This window comes from Oncorhynchus clarkii, chromosome 13 (assembly GCF_045791955.1).
Source record: "Oncorhynchus clarkii lewisi isolate Uvic-CL-2024 chromosome 13, UVic_Ocla_1.0, whole genome shotgun sequence".
NCBI lineage: Eukaryota > Metazoa > Chordata > Actinopteri > Salmoniformes > Salmonidae > Oncorhynchus > Oncorhynchus clarkii.
Window position 1 is genome coordinate 22,732,094 of NC_092159.1, and position 22,256 is coordinate 22,754,349.

General features: G+C 46.8%; 1 protein-coding gene across 7 annotated transcripts in view; it reads right to left on the reverse strand.

Moving 5' to 3' along the window:
* Positions 1–22,256, reverse strand: part of LOC139424649 (regulatory-associated protein of mTOR) — a 208,718-nt gene that overhangs the window by 6,793 nt on the left and 179,669 nt on the right. For 3 of the 7 annotated variants that reach the window (XM_071176690.1, XM_071176686.1, XM_071176683.1), the window contains 6 exons: positions 18,028–18,133; positions 14,689–14,803; positions 13,835–13,959; positions 9,391–9,516; positions 5,861–5,911; positions 219–325 (listed from right to left, as the gene is read on the reverse strand). In XM_071176690.1, the coding sequence (XP_071032791.1) occupies positions 219–325; positions 5,861–5,911; positions 9,391–9,516; positions 13,835–13,959; positions 14,689–14,803; positions 18,028–18,133 (630 nt within the window). The remainder of the gene's footprint in view (positions 1–218; positions 326–5,860; positions 5,912–9,390; positions 9,517–13,834; positions 13,960–14,688; positions 14,804–18,027; positions 18,134–22,256) is intronic. The other 4 variants (XM_071176687.1, XM_071176685.1, XM_071176689.1 and 1 more) reach the window with 2 other exon arrangements.

Here is a 22,256-nt window from a genome sequence, read left to right on the forward strand (position 1 = left end):
GGTATGAATACTTTCTGAAGGCACTGTAAAAACCGATACGTAAGAAAGCAGGGGAAAGTATCCACAGTCCCACAGAATGTCATAACGCTCCCAATGGACCTATTGGATTTGAGGTTTGTCCCCTGAGAAATGATGGACGTGCAATAGGCAACTGTGACATTTCAAAAACATTGCCATCGATAAACAGGCTAGTTATGATCACTGTGTGTTCTCTTCACCTGAACCTTCATCTCCCTCTCCGTGTCCCAGATCCTGATGACCCTCACGTCTCCAGACGTCATCAGCAGCCCCGTCTCCTGCTCCCAGTCCACCACCATGCCTGCACCTAAGAGGACACCGGTTAGTAACACACACACACTGACAGAAATATTACAAGGGAGCACACACACAGGCGGAAAGATTACAAGGGAGCACACACACAGGCGGAAACCAGTGGTTATCATTGACCATGACGCAGCTGTCAATGCCTGGGAGTTTGAGGTATGATCTACCAGCTGAGCACGGGTTCTGGTGGCATCTGCCAAGAGTTCTCAGACACACTCAAACAGGAAACACACCAGCTGAGTCAACTGTGGGTCAAATGAAAGGTCACTGTCTGACACCAGCCATCAGGATATCACTAATACCTATCCAACCCTAAGGTTAGAGGGCTAGGGGACGATTTGGAAGTGGACAAAAAGCCTTTCAGACGGTTGCCAACCCTGTGACTCACAACAGGCTGAGATTAAAAGACCCACTCCTCTAGGGCGGCGCACAATTGGCCCAGTGCCGGATTAGGGGAGGGTTTAGCCGGGGGGGGGTGGGGGGCTTTACTTGACTCATCGCACTCTGTCTCACTCTGTCTCCTTGTGGCGGGCCGGGCGCCTGGACATCAGGTGAACCGTGTTTCCTCCGACACACTGGTGCGGCTGGCTTTCGGGGTCAAGCGGGCGGGTGTTAAGGAGCGCGGCTTGGCGGGTCAGGTTTCGGAGGACGCGTGACTCCACCTTCGCCTCCCGAGCCCGTTGGGGAGTTGCAGTGATGAGACATGATCGAAATTGGGTAGGGGGATTAAAAAGTGGGTAAAAAAATAAATAATAATCAAAAAAGAAAAGACCAACTCCTCCACCAGATGTTGCTACTGGCAGGCAGCAGTGACAGGTTTTCACACCCAGAGAGAGAGAGAGGAGAGAAAGAGAGAGAGAGAGAGGAGAGAAAGAGAGAGAGAGAGAGAGGAGAGAAAGAGAGAGAGGAGAGAAAGAGAGAGGAGAGAAAGAGAGGAGAGAAAGAGAGAGAGGAGAGAAAGAGAGGAGAGAGAGAGGAGAGAAAAAGAGAGAGAGAGAGAGAGAGAGAGAGAGAGAGAGAGAGAGAGAGAGAGAGAGAGAGAGAGAGAGAGAGAGAGAGAGAGAGAGAGAGAGAGAGAGAGAGAGAGAGAGAGAGAGAGAGAGAGAGAGAGAGAGAGAGAGAGAGCGAGAGCGAGAGCGAAGAGAGAGAGAGAGAGAGAGAGAGAGAGAGAGAGAGAGACTGGAGAGAGAGGAGCCCTCAGCACCTCCATATGCTGCTACTGAGTGTGTGACACCCGGCAGAGGGCCGGGGGCGTAGCCTAACCTTGACAAACAGGCAAAGACTGGCAGAGGGAGACTGCTTCCCAGAGTGTTGTACTTGTGCTGTGTGATAGACAGGTGTGGAGAGGAACATGGGATAACTCTGAAAACACACACTGTATAAACACACACACACTTTCTCTAAGTCAAATCGCACACAGCTTCTCTTCCTACTTTTCCTCCTCCGACATATGATCTCCTTCTTCTTCCCCATCATCAACAATCCCAACCCTGTTCCATCAGTCTGGTCCAAATCCCTCACAGCCCTGTTTCAAAGCCCCAGTGTGGCTAGCTCTGGCGTCACAGCTACGCGGGCTGTTAGCTAGCTCAGGCTCACATGCAGACGCGTGGGGGAACACTTCACAGAATGTACTCAGCCACCCACAGAGCTGGGACCCTCACACACACAAACTTCTGTGATTCCCCCGTTGCACACACTAACACGCGTGCACACACTCACTCACCAGCACACTCGCAGAACGACTGGCCCCATTCAGAGACTGAGGGAGAAGAGGAGGCATTCCTTTGAAGTCCGGAGCTCTGTGTTAGTGAGAAATTCCCATCTCTGGTTGATTGGGAGAGAAAGCAATTGCAGCAGAGAAACCCTAACCTTGTTTATTCTTACTATTCCAGGCAGATAGTACGAAAGTCGATGAATACAAGCAAGGGTTGGAAACCCTAAAACATTTCCAATCATTTTGATCTGAACAGAAGCACAATTTTGTTTTAGATCCATTGCAATGTTCCGACCAGCATAACAAAGTTCTGAACCGGTTCGAACCAGAAGTACCGGTTTATATATACACTGAATAAAAATATAAACTCAACATGTAGTGTTGGTCCCATGTTTCATGAGCTGAAATAAACGATCCCATTCATTTTCCGTATGCACAAGAAGCTTATTTCTCGCAAATTTTGTGCACAAATTTATTTACCTCCCTGTTAATGAGCATTTCTCTTTTGCCAAGATAATCCATCCATCTACCTGACAGGTGTGGCATATTAAGAAGCTGATTTAACAGCATGATCATTACACAGGTGCACCTTGTCCTGGGGACAATTAAAGGCCACTTTAAAATGCGCAGTTTTGTCACAACGCCACAGATGTGTCAATGTGTGCAGGAATGTCCACCAGAGCTGTTGCCAGAGAATTGAATGTTAATTCCTCTACCATAAGCCGCCTCCAAACGTAAATTCAGAATATTTTGCAGTACATCTAACCAGCTTCGCAACCTAACCTAGAAAACTAGCTGGCAGGCAGGCAGACACTGGAAGGAGAAGTGTCTGTGTGACAGAGGGAGTGTTTGAATAGCGGCCTCGATGGCGCTTGTTGTGGGACAAAGAAAGAGAACGTTAATAACCGGTTCCCATGCTTTTAAAATAATAGTTATGTTCCTGAACACTAGAGATTACTTTCATTCCCGGTTCTGTTTCCGTTCCTCAAAAAAAAAACGTAATTCTCTCCAGTTTTCGGTTATGTTCTCTGAACCGGTGCCAACCCACTGCATACCAGTCAACACACTGACTGAACCCAATGCCAGGAGAATAAGAGAACAAAACGGTCCACACCATCTCGCTCGCTTTCTCTCTTTCCATCCCATCTTTGTTATACTCCCACTCCTTCACCACCTCAGGTTTTCCTCCACTCACTCCACCTCTCTTTTTGCTCCACTTCCTCCATACAGTTAAACCGTAACCAACTACACTCAAAAACATCTCTCAGGCGTCAAAAGATGTCCCTTGCTTCAGGTCACCTCGGGGTCAAACACATGGAGTTCATTCACAGACTCTATAGGCCACTAGTCAACTTCCCTAAAATGACAGAATCAATCCCAGTTCCCTACGGCAGCCTAACCAGTGAGGCAGGGATTTGAGACACAGAAATCAATAGCGCCATTGTGTATGGAGATGTGTGACTGAGGGAGTGGATGAGGGAGTGCAGCCTAGGCATTGCTGCCTCGTCATAATCGGATTCTCTGGGTTTCTTCTTATACACAGGGGAATACCTCCTCGAATATATACTCTACCTCTCTCCCTCATTCTCACACTGTCCCTCTCTAACCTCCATCTCAAATTCCCTCCCAACTGGAGGCCCATTGTTCTCCTTAATAACGAATACAAAAGCGGCTAATGATTTAGTTAGCATTAGCATAATGTATAATTGAATGGATATTCGGGGCTGCCTGTGCGTGGGTGTTGCTGGTGCGTATATGTGCTAGCTAAGGTTAGTCCTACAGTTAGTGTTTGCATAAACTAGCTTCAGCGGTCTCCAGTGGCTACGATAGCCCCATTCCACTACTCACCTCTGCCCCTGGCTCTACTTCCCTAATCCCCTTCTCTCTATAGCTCTCCTTAGATGTCCCTCAGTGTCACGTTATATTTCCATCACTTGTTCTTTCGCTCCAGGGGACGAGCACTGCCTCTGCATTCCACACCATTAATCACCTGTTGATGGACTGGCTCTCACACGCCGCAGGTTATTAAAGACTGCGCGCCGACTTCACACTTCCCTCCTCTCTCTCTTTCATTCCCTTAATTGTGTTTGCTTTGAAAGTGTCCTCCGGGACCCAGGTGATGGAATTAACTAGGACTACACTGCACAAGGCTGTAGTTAACGATGAGGCCGTCACCATGGATGGGGTTGATTTGATGGACACGGACACCGGTAGTTTATGACGCTTTTGGCGCTAGGCTAGTTAACCTGTGAGCTGACGAGAGGAAAAAAGCTCTAGAGTGGAGCCTGTATTTAACCTGTATTACAGGCTAAGGGACTCTGTTAGAGCAGTGATGACTAAAAACCTTGGCACAGTTATTTGGGTTGGGTCCAGAGTCGCTGAGACATCTGAGCCTTCTCTCATATTCAGTCTCTGTTTTAGTTTCTGTTGTCCCCCTCCGTCTGTTCCTCTCCTAGTCCCTCTCTTTGTCTGTCTGCCCCCCCTCCTCCCTCTGTTCCACGCTCTCCCTCTCTGTGTACTTATCCTCTTTTAGTCCCGCATCTCCCAGCCACTACCTCCCAGAGGCCTTTTTAACAAGCCTCCAGCCATCCAGTGTACGTGGAGTAGGACTGCCCTACTTTCACTCAAACTTCCCCAGTCTCGTCAGAAAAAAAAAATAAATGAAAAACTTCCTCAAGCTGCTGCAGTAGAACGAGAGGAGAGATAGACGAGAGAGAGAATGAGAGAGGGGGAGAGAGCAATATGTTATAAACGACATCTGCATGAGAACTTAATTAGGTCTGCGCTCTGTCTGTGTGGACGGGAAGTCGATGTGGGTCTCCCTCTCCGGAATGCTAAACAAACACTAATGATAACTCCACAGGGTGTAATGAGGGCTGAGAGGGAGACGGCGCTGCTCCACAACAGATAGAAATAAACAGCACCCAAACAGGCAGGCAAGGCTCTCCCTCTCTCACCCATCTCTCTCCCCCTCTTTCACTTTCCTCCTCTCTCGGTCAACCCCTCACTTTCTCTCCCTATCCCATCCATCTCTCTACCTCTACCCTCCCTCCCAATCTCTATAGTCTTCTCTCCGACACAGTTTGCATTCCAATTCAGCTGCAGGGGAAAAACCCAAGTCTGGACGAAGACAGTTTTAAGGCCACTTTGCTTGGCTGTGGAGGGAACTAATCACAGGTACTGTAGGGAACTAAATCATGGGTACTGAGGCCTCAGGGCTAGAGGAAGGAGGTCCATTAGTTCTACTATCAACATCCCACATTACCAGCAGGCCTCTAATTATACAAATTAGATGATTGAGGATGCCCCCCCCCAAAATCTGTTATAACCCATATGGGGGTGCCGTGTTGACAGTTGTAAGACTAAATGGGGGTTCCCTGTAATTCCAACCCTGCAACGATACTGGGCCGATAGAACCAGAAACGGCACGTTCACGCTGCAGTTGAAGCATTGCTCTAACTACGTCTACACATACTGTTTTTGTGTTCATTTATTCATAAGGGTCAAACGATGCAAAAACAATTCCTGAAAACTAAAATGACAATCACGCTCTATCTGTGTGTGAAAGCTTATAGTTCAAACTACACAGTTGTCTGGGCAGAGTTTGTCACCCTTCATGTCTGTTTTGTACTGGTAGGAATACACGATACCAAGCTTTGGCCTGTGGAGAGAGGGATACTGAAGAAAGGGAGGCCTGGGGGGGGGTCGTCGAATGGAGGGATGGACGGGTCAGTAACAGGAGGAAGAAGTAGTGCAGGGGCAGACTGCTGGAGTTTGTGCAGCACACTGAGTGGGAAAGGGAAAGGCGGCAGCAGCACTCACCTCCCTGTCCCTTACTCCTGTCAAGATAGATGGAGACCCGCCTGGCCAGACCTGCAAGGGGAGGAGCAGAAAGGAGGAGGGAGATAGGGAGGCGCCGGGGAGAGGGGAAGGAGAGTCAGAAGCATATCAGCCCCCAGCACGTCATACCGTTAAGCAAGGACCCCCCCACATGCACAGACACACACACTCACTCTGACGCATACACGCAGTCTCGCACACGCACTCTCTCTGTGTATTAGTTTGTGCGAGTCTGACAGACAGACAGAGACAGACAGACACAATGAGCAGTGGAAGAACAAGGCCACAGTTTCCCCAGCATGACATCTTCCAAATTAACACCACGGACACGCCCGGATCAAAAACAGAGAGATATTCCATGACTCAACTACTGGCTGTGCATTTAAAGCAGGCTCCAGATAGCTACACTCCATCTTAAATCATATATGCACCCTATGGCCTTGGCCAAAAGTAGTACACTATATAGGGAATAGGGTGCCATTTGGGATGCAGATAATATCTCATCTAAAAGCCTGGAGGGCAGAAGAGTCTAAATCCCCTGTACCACGAGTGTGTGTGTGTGCACCTTGTTGAATACACGTGGTGTTGGTGTTCACGTATGTGAGTGTGAATGAGTGTGTATGTACACAGTAGAGGTCGACCGATTAATCGGAATGGCCGATTAATTAGGGTCGATTTCAAGTTTTCATAACAATCGGAAATCGGTATTTTTGGACACCGATATTATTATTTTTTTTACACTTTTATTTCATCTTTATTTAACTAGGCAAGTCAGTTAAGACACATTCTTATTTTCAATGACGGCCTAGGAACGGTGGGTTAACTGCCTCGTTCAGGGGCAGAACGACAGATTTTCACCTTGTCAGCTCGGGGGATCCAATCTTGCAACCTTACAGTTAACTAGTCCAACGCAATAACGATCTGCCTCTCGTTGCAGGAGACTGCCTGTTATTCAAATGCAGTAAGCCAAGGTAAGTTGCTAGCTAGCATTAAACTCAATCAATCATAATCACAAGTTAACTACACATGGTTGATGATATTACTAGATATGATCTAGCGTGTCCTGCATTGCATATCATCTGACTGAGCATCTAAGTATCCACGTTTCACTCCCTTTTGCCCTCAGAACAGCCTCAATTCGTCGAGGCATGGACTCTACGAGGTGTCAAAAGCGTTCCACAGGGATGCTGGCCCATGTTGAGTCCAATGCTTCCTACAGTTGTGTCAAGTTGGCTGGATGTCCTTTGGGTGGTGGACCCTTCTTAAGACACGCGCGAAACAGTTGAGCGTGAAAAACCCAGCAGCGTTGCAGTTCTTGACACACTCAAACCGGTGCTCCTGGCACCTACTACCCTACCCGTTTCAAAGGCACTTACATCTTTTATCTTGCCCATTCATCCTCTGAATGACACAATCCATATCTCACTTGTCACAAGGCTTAAAAATCCTACTTTAACCTGTCTCCTCACTTTCATCTACACTGATTGAAGAGGATTTAACAAGTGACATCAGTAAGGGATCATAGCTGTCACCTGGATTCATCTGGTCAGTCTGTCATGGAAAGAGCATGTTTTGCACATGAATGTGTGTGTGTGTGTGTGTCTGTACTGCAATACAACAGGACTAACTGCATATAGCATAGTGACAATTAACACCAATACATCTATTACATTGTGGGGGAGCTGGCAGCCTTGTTCTGCTAGCGGAAGATTAAACATAAAAGCAACATAAAGTCAACGTAGCAGGAAAGTAGCAGGCCAGAGTTAGAAGACCTCAATGAAAGGAGGCAAAACGATGAGGAATAGCACCCGACACAAGCTACTGGGTGGAGGGGAGAGCCTGTGTTATGGAGATGGGGGAGATTTGGAATGTGTGTGTTTGTGCTTCTGAAGCAGTTACAAATCGGTGCCAACGATGATCTCACGATGGCATCTGTTCATTTGAACGGCGCTAGCTGTGTCAACGCAAGCTTGAGCTGCGCAGACCCTCTCCACCGCTCTCCACCTCCAAGGTGAAGTGGTGGCTACCCTGCTAAATCCTGATTGCAGTATACAGCTCTCCCTGTGACGCTAGTTAAGTGTGTCGCCTCTCAGCAGGTACCCTGAGCAGGGACGCTGCTCATCTTTGTCAAGGGGGGACACACAGAACACATAAGAAAATAATTCATTCTTTATTTTACCTTTATTTAACCAGGCAAGTAAGTTAAGAACAAATTCTTATTTTCAATGACTGCCTAGGAACAGTGGGTTATAACTGCCTTGTTCAGGGGCAGAATGCAACCTTTCGCTTACTAGTCCAACGCTCTAACCACTACCCTGCCGCCCCAGAGCGTCTCTCATTCTATGATTCTACACAGAGCTGTCAGAGCTAACGTCCTACCAGCTAGCGCGCTCGCCTGCCCTCCTCCTACACGCCCACAACAGATAACAAGTGAATGTGATTCATGTCATACAACAGCTCGTCCTTGGCCTGTATGTACCCACACACTTCTTATATTTCTACTTCCGTACATTTTAGTTACAATTGTTTATTCATATACTGGATTCCTGACATAGCTCAACTCTTAATATATCTACTGCTGTACATAGCATTCTTCGCATATCTCGAGGATATTCATCTGGTGTACATTTTTTTTATTTATTTTTTTATTTTACCTTTATTTTACTAGGCAAGTCAGTTAAGAACAAATTCTTATTTTCAATGACTGCCTAGGAACAGTGGGTTAACTGCCTGTTCAGGGGCAGAACGACAGATTTTGTACCTTGTCAGCTCGGGGATTTGAACTTGCAACCTTTCGGTTACAATGCTCTAACCACTAGGCTACCCTGCCCTACGTATAGATTGCGTTTGGATGACTGTTACAGCGCTTTTTGGGTTGTTAATTAGATTCATACTGACGCGTCTTCATTTCTTTACAGTTTACTGCATTGTTAGGAGCTAGTAACCATAAGCATTTCACAGCACCCGCGATGACATGGGCTAAACTGTGCATGCCACCAATAAACGTCGTTTTGATTTGACGCAATTCTAACTCAAGCCTAAACTGCATCAAAATAAATTCCAAGATTAGTATGAAACATTGCACATCGTCCCTGACAAATGAATAAATGAATGCAGAATGAAGCAGCCAATTTCCTGCACCTGCCATCCACAAGCATAGCCGATTATACTCTGAATGGCCACGTCAGAGAAATACAGAGAGGAACATGGACAAGCGATTTGCAGATGTAGAGTGGGAAATATGACAGGGTTTGGAGAATTTAGTGGAAAGGGGATGTGGAGAGATGAGGGTCTGAATTCTGAGCGGGTGGGGACTTGGAATGATTGTGGACATGGGGACTAGGTGGATTGAGGGTTTGGGGTAGTGGGGTGGATGGGAATGGGGTAAAGGTTGTATTGTGTGGCGGTGGTGGTGGGACTGGTGGTAAAACGGAGGTCGATGTGGAGGTACATTGAGGGTCTAGGCTGATAAATAGAGGAGGTCTAGGGGGGGTAAATAGCGTGGTCTTTACTGTGGGCGCTGGAGGAGGGCTGACCTCGGGTGGTGGGGAGCATGTCGGACAGGCCCTGCCACGCCGTCACCATCTCGGGGTTCCGCTGGTCCGCAAAGTTCTTCCAGATACGCAACGCCCCGTCATCTAAAGGAGGAGGGTAGGGGAGAGAGAAAAAGAGAAAAAAAGAGCGAGAGAAAGAGAGCAAGAGAGAGGATGGTTGGAGAAAGGAAGGAGGGTGACCGAGAAGGAAAAGAGAAAAAAAAACGTTAGATATTATCATTCAAGGTTAGAGGTCGCTAACAACTTCCATATTTACACTTGCACAAACACTTCCTCCCTTTGTGCCCATGAGAGACGACGCATGTGCACGTGGATTTGCATTAACCACTACGGCCTCGAGCGCGTCCGTGACCTAAGAGTGCCGAAAGAACACAACAGAAGCACAGTCTATGGCTTGTATCCCAAAAGGCACCCTATTCCATAGATAGTGCACTACTTTTGACCAGAGCCCTATGGGTGCACTATATAGGGAATAGGTTGCTGTTTGGGAGGCATCCTATCCCTTAACATGCATCCCTTAACAAATCTCTGAACAAAAGTTCTTACATTGGGCCTACAACAAAGCAACTTTCAAGCAATTTGACCTCGTCTCTTCAGCCTCTAGCCTCCTTCAACTTTACAAACTCATATGTACAATACAATGCGCTTGTGCCTCTCCTTCAAGCCTGGCACCTTCCCACTGCTTTCAAGCCTACACACACACACACAGACCAACAGATGAGTACACTACACACGCATCACTCAAGTGCACCACTGACCCATGGCAACACAACGCTGCGTTAACTCGGATTAATCAAATAATCCAGTATTAATCAACTCCCACAGGAAGCCGGGTTGGCCAAGTCCATCACAGCCACATCTAAGTTCAAGGCGGTGTTAATAACAGGGTCTTGTTTCTCTAGTCCTCTTGAACAGATTTGTCAAAGAATCCCTGAGCGTTCAGTTTTGAGCCACTTAGCCTAAGTCAAGGCCATGTTTCAATGTAGTCTGTTCTTCCTAGAAGCAATGACTCATCGAGCTTGATCCTTCACGTCAAGGTAGGGAAGAACTTCAAAAATACGGATGCATTTTGAAAGTATTCAGACAGGATTGCAAACCAGGGTGAATGAATGACTATGTTTAAAATTACAGACAAAATCACATTACTGTATATGACTTTGGAGCCGCAAAGCATTTTAATACAGCCCTGCGATAATTAGTTTCACATGAGAGAAATAAAGTGAACAGAATGGTGCTCTCCAGCAATTCAATATAACGCTGCCGACTTAATTCCTTTTATACTTATTTAAGACGGCATTTGTCACCCAGGGAACAATGTGCGCGTGCTCCTGTCTGAGGATGTGAGTCAGGCGTTGGAGGCTTATTAAGGCTTCAAGGTCTAGGAGGGAGGAAACATGCACATTTATTTGCTGCAAAATGGTGTAATTGAATTGAGGCAACTTGGATCCATTTAGTTCCTGCATTGTTCAAGATCTCTGCATTCAGTTAGATTGGGTGATGCTTAAGAGATTGACTGTTTGTTAGATATTTTTTTTTACTTGTATGTGTGCTTGCATATGTTTGTGTGACGCGCAAGATGATTAAGTCTGAATGTATGTGCTTGTTCGTGAGATGATTGAAGGGGGGAGAATTTATATTCTACTTTATCCACAGCAACTTAAAGGAGCAATTCGGGATAAGTGCCTTGCTCAAGGACACGGCGGCAGATTTTTCACCTAGTCGGCTAGGTGAATCGAACCAGCGATACGTTGTATAGGTGTGGACAGAGTATAGGTGTGGACAGAGTAGAGGTGTGGACAGAGTATAGGTGTGGACAGAGTATACAGTGCCTTGCGAAAGTATTCGCCCCCCTTGAACTTTGCGACCTTTTGCCACATTTCAGGCTTCAAACAAAGATATAAAACTGTATTTTTTTGTGAAGAATCAACAACAAGTGGGACACAATCATGAAGTGGAACGACATTTATTGGATATTTCAAACTTTTTTAACAAATCAAAAACTGACAAATTGGGCGTGCAAAATTATTCAGCCCCCTTAAGTTAATACTTTGTAGCGCCACCTTTTGCTGCGATTACAGCTGTAAGTCGCTTGGGGTATCAGTTTTGCACATCGAGAGACTGAATTTTTTTCCCATTCCTCCTTGCAAAACAGCTCGAGCTCAGTGAGGTTGGATGGAGAGCATTTGTGAACAGAAGTTTTCAGTTCTTTCCACAGATTCTCGATTGGATTCAGGTCTGGACTTTGACTTGGCCATTCTAACACCTGGATATGTTTATTTTTGAACCATTCCATTGTAGATTTTGCTTTATGTTTTGGATCATTGTCTTGTTGGAAGACAAATCTCCGTCCCAGTCTCAGTCAGGTCTTTTGCAGACTCCATCAGGTTTTCTTCCAGAATGGTCCTGTATTTGGCTCCATCCATCTTCCCATCAATTTTAACCATCTTCCCTGTCCCTGCTGAAGAAAAGCAGGCCCAAACCATGATGCTGCCACCACCATGTTTGACAGTGGGGATGGTGTGTTCAGCTGTGTTGCTTTTACGCCAAACATAACGTTTTGCATTGTTGCGAAAAAGTTCCATTTTGGTTTCATCTGACTAGAGCACCTTCTTCCACATGTTTGGTGTGTCTCCCAGGTGGCTTGTGGCAAACTTTAAATGACACATTTTATGGATATCTTTAAGAAATGGCTTTCTTCTTGCCACTCTTCCATAAAGGCCAGATTTGTGCAATATACGACTGACTGATTGTTGTCCTATGGACAGAGTCTCCCACCTCAGCTGTAGATCTCTGCAGTTCATCCAGAGTGATCATGGGCCTCTTGGCTGCATCTCTTCTCCTTGTATGAGCTGAAAGTTTAGAGGGACGGCCAGGTCTTGGTAGATTTGCAGTGGTCTGATACTCCTTCCATTTCAATATTATCGCTTGCACAGTGCTCCTTGGGATGTTTAAAGCTTGGGAAATCTTTTTGTATCCAAATCCGGCTTTAAACTTCTTCACAACAGTATCTCGGACCTGCCTGGTGTGTTCCTTGTTCTTCATGATGCTCTCTGCGCTTTTGACGGACCTCTGAGACTATCACAGTGCAGGTGCATTTATACGGAGACTTGATTACACACAGGTGGATTGTATTTATCATCATTAGTCATTTAGGTCAACATTGGATCATTCAGAGATCCTCACTGAACTTCTGGAGAGAGTTTGCTGCACTGAAAGTAAAGGGGCTGAATAATTTTGCACGCCCAATTTTTCAGTTTTTGATTTGTTAAAAAAGTTTGAAATATCCAATAAATGTCGTTCCACTTCATGATTGTGTCCCACTTGTTGTTGATTCTTCACAAAAAAATACAGTTTTATATCTTTATGTTTGAAGCCTGAAATGTGGCAAAAGGTCGCAAAGTTCAAGGGGGCCGAATACTTTCGCAAGGCACTGTAGGTGTGGACAGTGTATAGGTGTGGACAGTGTATAGGTGTGGACAGAGTATAGGTGTGGACAGAGTATAGGTGTGTTCAGTGTATAGGTGTGTAAGTGTGTACAGAGTATAGGTGTGTACAGAGTATAGGTGTGTACAGAGTATAGGTGTGTACAGAGTATAGGTGTATAGGTGTGTAGGTGTGGACAGAGTATAGGTGTGGACAGAGTATAGGTGTATAGGTGTGTAGGTGTGGACAGAGTATAGGTGTGGACAGAGTATAGGTGTGTACAGAGTATAGGTGTGTACAGAGTATAGGTGTGTACAGAGTATAGGTGTGTTCAGTGTATAGGTGTGTTCAGTGTATAGGTGTGGACAGAGTATAGGTGTGGACAGAGTATAGGTGTGTACAGAGTATAGGTGTGTACAGAGTATAGGTGTGTACAGAGTATAGGTGTGTTCAGTGTATAGGTGTGTAGGTGTGGACGGTGTGTAGGTGTGGACAGAGTATAGGTGTGGACAGAGTATAGGTGTGGACAGAGTATAGGTGTGTACAGAGTAGAGGTGTGGACAGAGTAGAGGTGTGGACAGAGTAGAGGTGTGGACAGAGTAGAGGTGTGGACAGAGTAGAGGTGTGGACAGAGTAGAGGTGTGGACAGAGTAGAGGTGTGTACAGAGTATAGGTGTGTACAGAGTATAGGTGTGTACAGAGTATAGGTGTGGACAGAGTAGAGGTGTGTACAGAGTATAGGTGTGTACAGAGTATAGGTGTGTACAGAGTATAGGTGTGTACAGAGTATAGGTGTGTACAGAGTATAGGTGTGTACAGAGTAGAGGTGTGGACAGAGTATAGGTGTGTACAGAGTATAGGTGTGTACAGAGTATAGGTGTGTACAGAGTATAGGTGTGGACAGAGTAGAGGTGTGGACAGAGTAGAGGTGTGGACAGAGTATAGTTGTGGACAGAGTAGAGGTGTGTGTGTGTCTGACCTGTAGCAGTGAGCAGCAGGGAGTAGTCATGTCCGTTGAGGTACTCCATAGCTGTGATGCGGGTGTAGCGAGGGTTCCCGTTGTAGAAATAGTCCAACCTCTCCGCCTTCTCCCAGTCCCAGAAACTACAGAACACACAAACTTCAGTCACTGACAGCACTTCAGTCACTGACAGCACTTCAGTCACTGACAGCACTTCAGTCACTCCCAGCACTTTAGTCACTCCCAGCACTTTAGTCACTCCCAGCACTTTAGTCACTCCCAGCACTTTAGTCACTCCAGCACTTTAGTCACTCCAGCACTTTAGTCACTCCAGCACTTTAGTCACTCCCAGCACTTTAGTCACTCCCAGCACTTTAGTCACTCCCAGCACTTTAGTCACTTCCAGCACTTTAGTCACTTCCAGCACTTTAGTCACTTCCAGCACTTATACATCAAACCAAGTGTCTGTAGCACTGCCAGCTATGTTTCTATGTGCGTCACTGGACTGTGTCATGGCCCTGATAGGGGACAGACTTTTTCTCAGGGCTGCCACTACAGCATGTGTCTGAATGACCTGGTTCTGATGACTTTCAAACTCTTTTCACAGAGACGAACACAAATAACCCACACCATATGGCTTGTTTCCACATATCCAGTCCTCAGATCAGCAAACAAACACAGTCAATGGCCACATCTCAAATGGCTTCCTCTTTCTCCCATACTGTCGTGCTCCTTGTGTGAAAAGTTTCTGAAGGCACTGCTTGTCTCTGGCCAAAGTAGAGCATCGCGTACAGGGACAGACTCATACGAGACAGTCAATAATGCGTCTCAAATATAGCTGGGGCGTTGCGCACAAGACAGCAGTCTCTCACCAGATGCTGTCTTTGTCTGCCACGGCGATGCAGGGGTTGAAGGGGTGGAACTTGACCACGGAGGGAACGCCAGGGTTACGGTTGATGAAGATCTGGTCGTCCAGACGCGTCACGCCTAGAGGGGGAGGAGACACTGAGCACTATCAGTCACCTGACACCAAACAAGAATCAAACAGTCAGTCATAGATAAATAAAAAATGTACAAAATGTAAACGGTCAAACAATTACAATCCATATATATATTATTTGCCTTCATCAATCCATGAAAATAAGTCAAGTGGTCTATATTTACATGGGTGTGTGACTGTGGTATCATGATAGCAAAGATATGTTTGGATGAAAACCCTCTTGTAACTCCCATAAAGAGCGGAACATTTGCTCGTGAGAGCCCTATTCAATAGTCCAACAGTCGCATTTACAATCCTTGTCTAAAAAGGTCTGGCTTCGCTGCCATGACAAGCATCACTTGTGTCGTCAAGGTGTCCTTCGGGCTATCTGGAATGTCTCAAAGAGGACTGTAAAGTATTTCAGAGAAGAAATACTAATTGAAAAAAATATTTCATAAAGTCGGGAACAAAAGAAATACCGGAGGAAAATGTTTTTTAATCTAGCCTAGCAAGACCTTGGCAAGGACTTCCGACTCTGAAAAGGTGTTAATTAAAAGCTAGTCTTGTCTGTGTCGTTTTCTCTACCATGCAAAATTCAATACTGCAAGCGGGAAACCTTGTATTGTTGCTTTCAGCAAACTCATCACGTCTTTCATCACAAATAAAACAGTTCAATCAGTTTTTTAGAAGCCTTTGAGGTTGATTCCCCGGCTCTAATTCTTTCCTGGATCTGTTCCCCGGCTCTCTTCTTTCCTGTCTCCGTTTTCCCCGGCTCTCTACTTTCCTGTCTCCGTTCCCCGGCTCTCTACATTCCTGTCTCTGTTCCCCGGCTCTCTTCTTTCCTGTCTCTGTTCCCCGGCTCTCTTCTTTCCTGTCTCCGTTTTCCCCGGCTCTCTTCTTTCCTGTCTCCGTTTTCCCCGGCTCTCTACTTTCCTGTCTCCGTTTTCCCCGGCTCTCTACTTTCCTGTCTCCGTTTTCCCCGGCTCTCTTCTTTCCTGTCTCTGTCCCCCGGCTCTCTTCTTTCCTGTCTCCGTTTCCCCCGGCTCTCTACTTTCCTGTCTCCGTTTTCCCCGGCTCTCTACTTTCCTGTCTCTGTTCCCCGGCTCTCTTCCTTCCTGTCTCTGTCCCCCGGCTCTCTTCTTTCCTGTCTCCGTTTTCCCCGGCTCTCTACTTTCCTGTCTCTGTTCCCCGGCTCTCTTCCTTCCTGTCTCTGTTCCCCGGCTCTCTTCTTTCCTGTCTCCGTTCTCCCCGGCTCTCTACTTTCCTGTCTCCGTTTTCCCCGGCTCTCTTCTTTCCTGTCTCTGTCCCCCGGCTCTCTTCTTTCCTGTCTCCGTTTCCCCGGCTCTCTTCTTTCCTGTCTCTGTCCCCCGGCTCTCCTCTTTCCTGTCTCCGTTTCCCCCGGCTCTCTTCTTTCCTGTCTCCGTTTCCCCCGGCTCTCTTCTTTCCTGTCTCTGTTTTCCCCGGCTCTCTTCTTTCCTGTCTCTGTTCCCCGGCTCTCTTCTTTCCTGTCTCTGTTTTCCCCGGCTCTCTTCTTTCCTGTCTCTGTCCCCCGGCTCTCTTCTTTCCTGTCTCCGTTTCCCCCGGCTCTCTACTTTTGTCTCCGTTTCCCCCGGCTCTCTTCTTTCCTGTCTCTGTTTTCCCCGGCTCTCTTTTTCCTGTCTCTGTTCCCCGGCTCTCTTCTTTCCTGTCTCTGTTTTCCCCGGCTCTCTTCTTTCCTGTCTCTGTCCCCCGGCTCTCTTCTTTCCTGTCTCCGTTTTCCCCGGCTCTCTTCTTTCCTGTCTCTGTTTTCCCCGGCTCTCTTCTTTCCTGTCTCTGTCCCCCGGCTCTCTTCTTTCCTGTCTCCGTTTCCCCCGGCTCTCTACTTTCCTGTCTCCGTTTTCCCCGGCTCTCTACTTTCCTGTCTCTGTTCCCCGGCTCTCTTCCTTCCTGTCTCTGTCCCCCGGCTCTCTTCTTTCCTGTCTCCGTTTTCCCCGGCTCTCTACTTTCCTGTCTCTGTTCCCCGGCTCTCTTCCTTCCTGTCTCTGTTCCCCGGCTCTCTTCTTTCCTGTCTCCGTTTTCCCCGGCTCTCTACTTTCCTGTCTCCGTTTTCCCCGGCTCTCTTCTTTCCTGTCTCTGTCCCCCGGCTCTCTTCTTTCCTGTCTACGTTTCCCCGGCTCTCTTCTTTCCTGTCTCTGTCCCCCGGCTCTCTTCTTTCCTGTCTCCGTTTCCCCCGGCTCTCTTCTTTCCTGTCTCCGTTTCCCCCGGCTCTCTTCTTTCCTGTCTCTGTTTTCCCCGGCTCTCTTCTTTCCTGTCTCTGTTCCCCGGCTCTCTTCTTTCCTGTCTCTGTTTTCCCCAGCTCTCTTCTTTCCTGTCTCTGTTCCCCGGCTCTCTTCTTTCCTGTCTCTGTTTTCCCCGGCTCTCTTCTTTCCTGTCTCTGTTTTCCCCGGCTCTCTACTTTCATGTCTGTTGCCTTCCCTGTTTTTTTTCTTCCCCACTCTTGACCTTCTATCAAGTTACTTCTCTCCTTTCTCACCCCCTCAGTCTCTACTCCTCCCTCTCTATTCTTTGTCACCCTCTAACTCCCCCTATCGGTCTCCCACCCTTTCTCTTCAAATGTACCCCATCCCTCCCCCTGTCTTTTCTCTGTATGTCCATCTCCCCAGAGGCAGGAGAATGAATGAGGGCAGCCCTGATCTTTCAGTCTCTCAACATTAGAGGATGGCAGAAAGGGATGGTTAAAAGGGCAGAGAGCGATACATGCGTATGTGAGCCTCAGCTCTGACGCCAATGGACTCGTGAGCGTGCGTATCCTGTGTGTGTGTGTGTGTGCGTGTGCGTACGCCCATGTGTGTTGTAGGAGCTGGCAGTGACGTGGGAGTGTTAGCCATTCTGTTTGAGCAGGCTCTGACTTCAAAGGGGGAGCTGGGGAGCTGCGCTGAAGCCTGGGGTCTTTAATGTGTGTGTGTAGTGTGTGTGTGTGTGTGTGTTGGAGCTTTTGGAACAGGGGGGGATTCCAATAGATCCTCAAACCCACTAACTTCATATGCATACTCATGTTCCCCTCACTGGTGTGTTTCACTCTTCAAATATCTCCCTATCCCTCTGCCAAGGTATGTATGACATGTGCATGGGCACTGTTTTTTGTTCTTCTATACTGTGGGTGAGTGACAGCAAATCTACACAAGTGTGTGTAGCGATGCATCGTGGATCTGTGTATTTATGTGTAGCTATGCATAGTGTTTGTGTGTGTCACCTCTCTGCGTGATGCGTTGGCTCTGTTTTCGAACGCGGGCGTTCCTCAGGAACCTCCACTCCCTCTCTTTCCTCACCTGACTCTCCACATCATGCTCCTCTGGAATCTAGAGAGAGAGAGAAAGAGAGCGAGAAAAAGTTCACATACACTTAGGTTGGAGTCATTAAAACTCGTTTTTCAACCAATCCACAAATTTCTTGTTAACAAACTATAGTTTTGGCAAGTCAGTTAGGATGTCTACTATGTGCATGACAAGTACATTTTCAAACAATTGTTAACAGACAGATTATTTCACTTATAATTCACTATCACAATTCCAGTGGGTCAGAAGTTTACATACACTAAGTTGACTGTGCCTTGAAAAACAGCTTGGAAATTCCAGAAAATGATGTCATGGCTTTAGAAGCTTCTGATAGGCTAATTGACATCATTTGAGTCAATAGAAGGTGCACCTGTGGATGTATTTCAAAGCCTACCTTCAAACTCAGTGCCTCTTTGCTTAACATAATGGGAAAATCAAAAGAAATCAGCCAAAAATTGGAGACCTCCACAAGTCTGCTTCATCCTTGGGAGCAATTTCCAAACGCCTGAAGGTACCACGTTCATCTGTACAAACAATAGTATGCAAGTATAAACACCATGGGACCACACAGCCATCATACCACTCAGGAAGGAGATGCATTCTGTCACCTAGAGATGAACGTACTTTTGTGCGAAAAATGCAAATCAATCCCAGAACAACAGCAAAGGACCTTGTGAAGATGCTGGAGGAAACGGGTACAAAAGTATCTATATCCACAGTAAAACGAGTCTTATATCGGCAAAACCTGAAAGGCCGCTCAGCAAGTAAGAAGCCACTGCTCCAAAACCGCCATAAAAAAGCCAGACTACGGTTTGCAACTGCACATGGAGACAAAGATCGTACTATTTGGAGAAAGGTCCACTGGTCTGAGGAAACAAAAATAGAACTGTTTGGCCATAATGACCATCATTATGTTTGGAGGAAAAAGGGGGATGCTTGCAAGCCGAAGAACACCATCCCAACCGTCAAGAACAGGGGTGGCAGCATCATGTTGTGGGGGTGCTTTGCTGCAGGAGGGACTGGTGCACCTCACAAAATAGATGGCTTCATGAGGGAGGAAAATGATGTGGTTATATTGAAGCAACATCTCAAGACATCAGTCAGGAAGTTAAAGCTTGGTCGCAAATGGATCTTCCAAATGGACAATGACCCCACGCAGACTTCAAAAGTTGTGGCAAAATGTCTTAAGGACAACAAAGTCAAGGTATTGGAGTGGCCATCACAAAGCCCTGACCTCAATCCTATTGAAGATTTGTGGGCAATACTGAAAAGTGTGTGCGAACAGGGAGGTCGACAAACCTGACTCTCTGTCAGGAGGAATGGACCAAAATTCACCCAACTTATTGTGGGAAGCTTGTGGAAGGCTACCTGAAACATTTGACCCAAGTTAAACAGTATAAAGGCAATGCTACCAAATACTAATTGAGTTTATGTAAACTTCTGACCCAGTGGGAATGTGATGAAAGAAATAAAAGCTGAAATCAATAATTCTCTCTACTATTAATCTGACATGTCACATTCTTAAAATAAAGTGGTGATCCTAACTGACCTAAGACAGGGAATTTTTACTCGGATTAAATGCCAGGAATTGTGAAAAACTGAGTTTAAATGTATTTGGCTAAGGTGTATGTAAACGTCCGACCTCAACTGTACCCGTTGTATTTCTATTAGATTGAATAGGGCAGAAGCAGGTCTAAACTGGAAGTGGTTACAGCGCTAAAAGAGGAAGACACTTGCTTCCCTTCCTCTCGCTCCCTTCCAATTATACTCCTTCATGGTCTTGCATAAAGACAAGAGCTTCTTGATACTGGGCTAAATGAACATGGTTGCCTCTCAGGCTGCTAAGTGTTCTCTCCCACGTTTCAAACCACCCTCATCCTCTTCCTGCCCATCTAACACTCTTATCTCACCCTCTCCTCTCGTTCTGTCATCCCATTCTTTGGAATGATGGGTTAATGAGATAAATGAAGAGGATCGCCTCGTAGGCTTGAAGTGTTAAAAGCTCTATCCTTGCTTGTCCTCTCATCTCTCCTCCACCTCTATCCATTCCTTAACTCCTCCCTCCCTCCCTCCCTCCCTCCCTCCCTCCCTCCCCATCCATCCATCCATCACCTCTCTGAGGGCTGCCTCTCAGGTTGTGTTGAGGGGTTTTCTCCTCCCTCACACTCCCATAGCCCCCTGTTTCTCTCCATCCATTCATCCCTCTCTTTCTGAGGGCTGCCTCAGGCTGTGTTGAGGGGTTTTCTCCTCCCTCACACTCCCATAGCCCCTCTTTCTCTCCATCCATTCATCCCTTTCTTTCTGAGGGCTGCCTCTCAGGCTGTGTTGAGGGGTTTCCTCCATCCCTTAGTCCCTGACAGGGGGAAAATCATTAGCAAACATCAATGGAGGTCCTCTGGTGTAATTGCAGAGGGCAAGGAAGGGATTGAGTTTGAGTGTTTCCGTGTGTGTACGCGTGTCTGTGCATGCATGCATTTGTGTGTAGATCTGTGTGTGTTTCTAAGTGGAGGTGTGTGCATGTCTGTTTCTGTGCGTCCGTGTGTGCGTACATGTCCCTGTGTGTATAGCTGTAACCATTAGCATTATGGACAGGGCTGGTAATGCACAGAGAAAGGCTGTAATGGAGTGTAATGGTGGAGGGTTGTGAGGCCAGACTGTTGCTGCTTATTAAGTACATGCCCCACCAGGCTCCCTGCTCTGCCCTCTGAATACTAAACACTAACAGAGCAGCCACACACTGATTGCATCCCAAATGGCACCCTAGTCCCTATGTACTTTTGACCAGGGCCCATAGTGTGTTTTCTAGGGGATAGGGAGCCATTTCGGACACAGCCACTGACTGCTACTGCAGCTGCAACCGCATGTGGATTCATATGCTCTGGTAATCACCACCAAGCACTCACAGTGACATAACATGTAGAGGGGTGGAGGGAGGGACAGCTGGAGGGGGGTGGAGCGAGACAGGGATGGTAGAGAGAGAGCGAGTAGAAGGGTGGAGAAAGAGTAGAAGGGGGGGGAGAGTAAAAAAGGGGGGAGAGAAAGAGGGTAGAAGGGGAGAGAGAAAGAGTCGAAAGGGGGATAGAAAAACAATGATCAATTAAAGGAAATGGCGTGTGCAAGTCACTGTTTGCTTGGACATCTCTACAGTGCTAAGACACTAAGGCCGGCCTCAGTCAGAGCTGATGAGTGTGTGTGTGTAGGTGTGTGTGTCAAGGTGAGAGGCTGTCATGATGCTGGGTCTCAGCTAGGGCTGCAGGATATGGGCTAATAATCTAATTGGCATGACATTGAATGAAAAAAGCCAGGTACAGTAGAAGTTGTGATAGGGTAGGCACCAAAGTGTTGGTCAGTTTCCCAGGGGACCCTTATTACATTTGAATGTTACATTCATGGCGCAAAAAAAAAATAAAAATGCGATATGGATATCTCAGCCCTATATGGATATCTCAGCCCTAAATGGATATCTCAGCCCTAAATGGATATCTCAGCCCTAAATCGATATCTCAGCCCTATATGGATATCTCAGCCCTATATGGATATCTCAGCCCTATATGGATATCTCAGCCCTATATGGATATCTCAGCCACTAATGTGGGACATTACACACTGACTGTACAATGACCCTGTCTGAGAAAGGAGGGAGACACCCCCCCACACAAAAGCTCTGCTAATGGTTATACACACACACCTCGTACTGCTGACACATTGATATGATAACCTGTGTACAGACTTTCAGACACAAAGGATCTTTATGGGAGCGTTCCAGAAATTGCAAACACAGCTTTCTCATTTGTACTTCTGCAAAGTGCATACCTCTCCCTCTCGCTTCCCTCTCTCTCATCCGTCTCAACTCACCCCATCAACCCTTCTATACCATGTCCCCACTTTGTTCCTGCCCCTCTGTACTGTTTCTCAAGCCCCTTCTCTCTTTTCCACCTACAGTCTCTCACCATCCGTCTCTCTCTTTCCCTCTCTCACCTCCAGACCAGAGTCAGTTTGGCAAAGTCAAGAAGAGCTGACAACGTTTATTTTTCTCTTCTTTCTTCCAGAGGAGAGGATGGAGAGATGAAAGGCTGGTTTGAGAAAGCATTGGAGGGTGTAGCGGCTCCTATAACTGCATTATAGTTATAACTGTGTGTGAGAATGT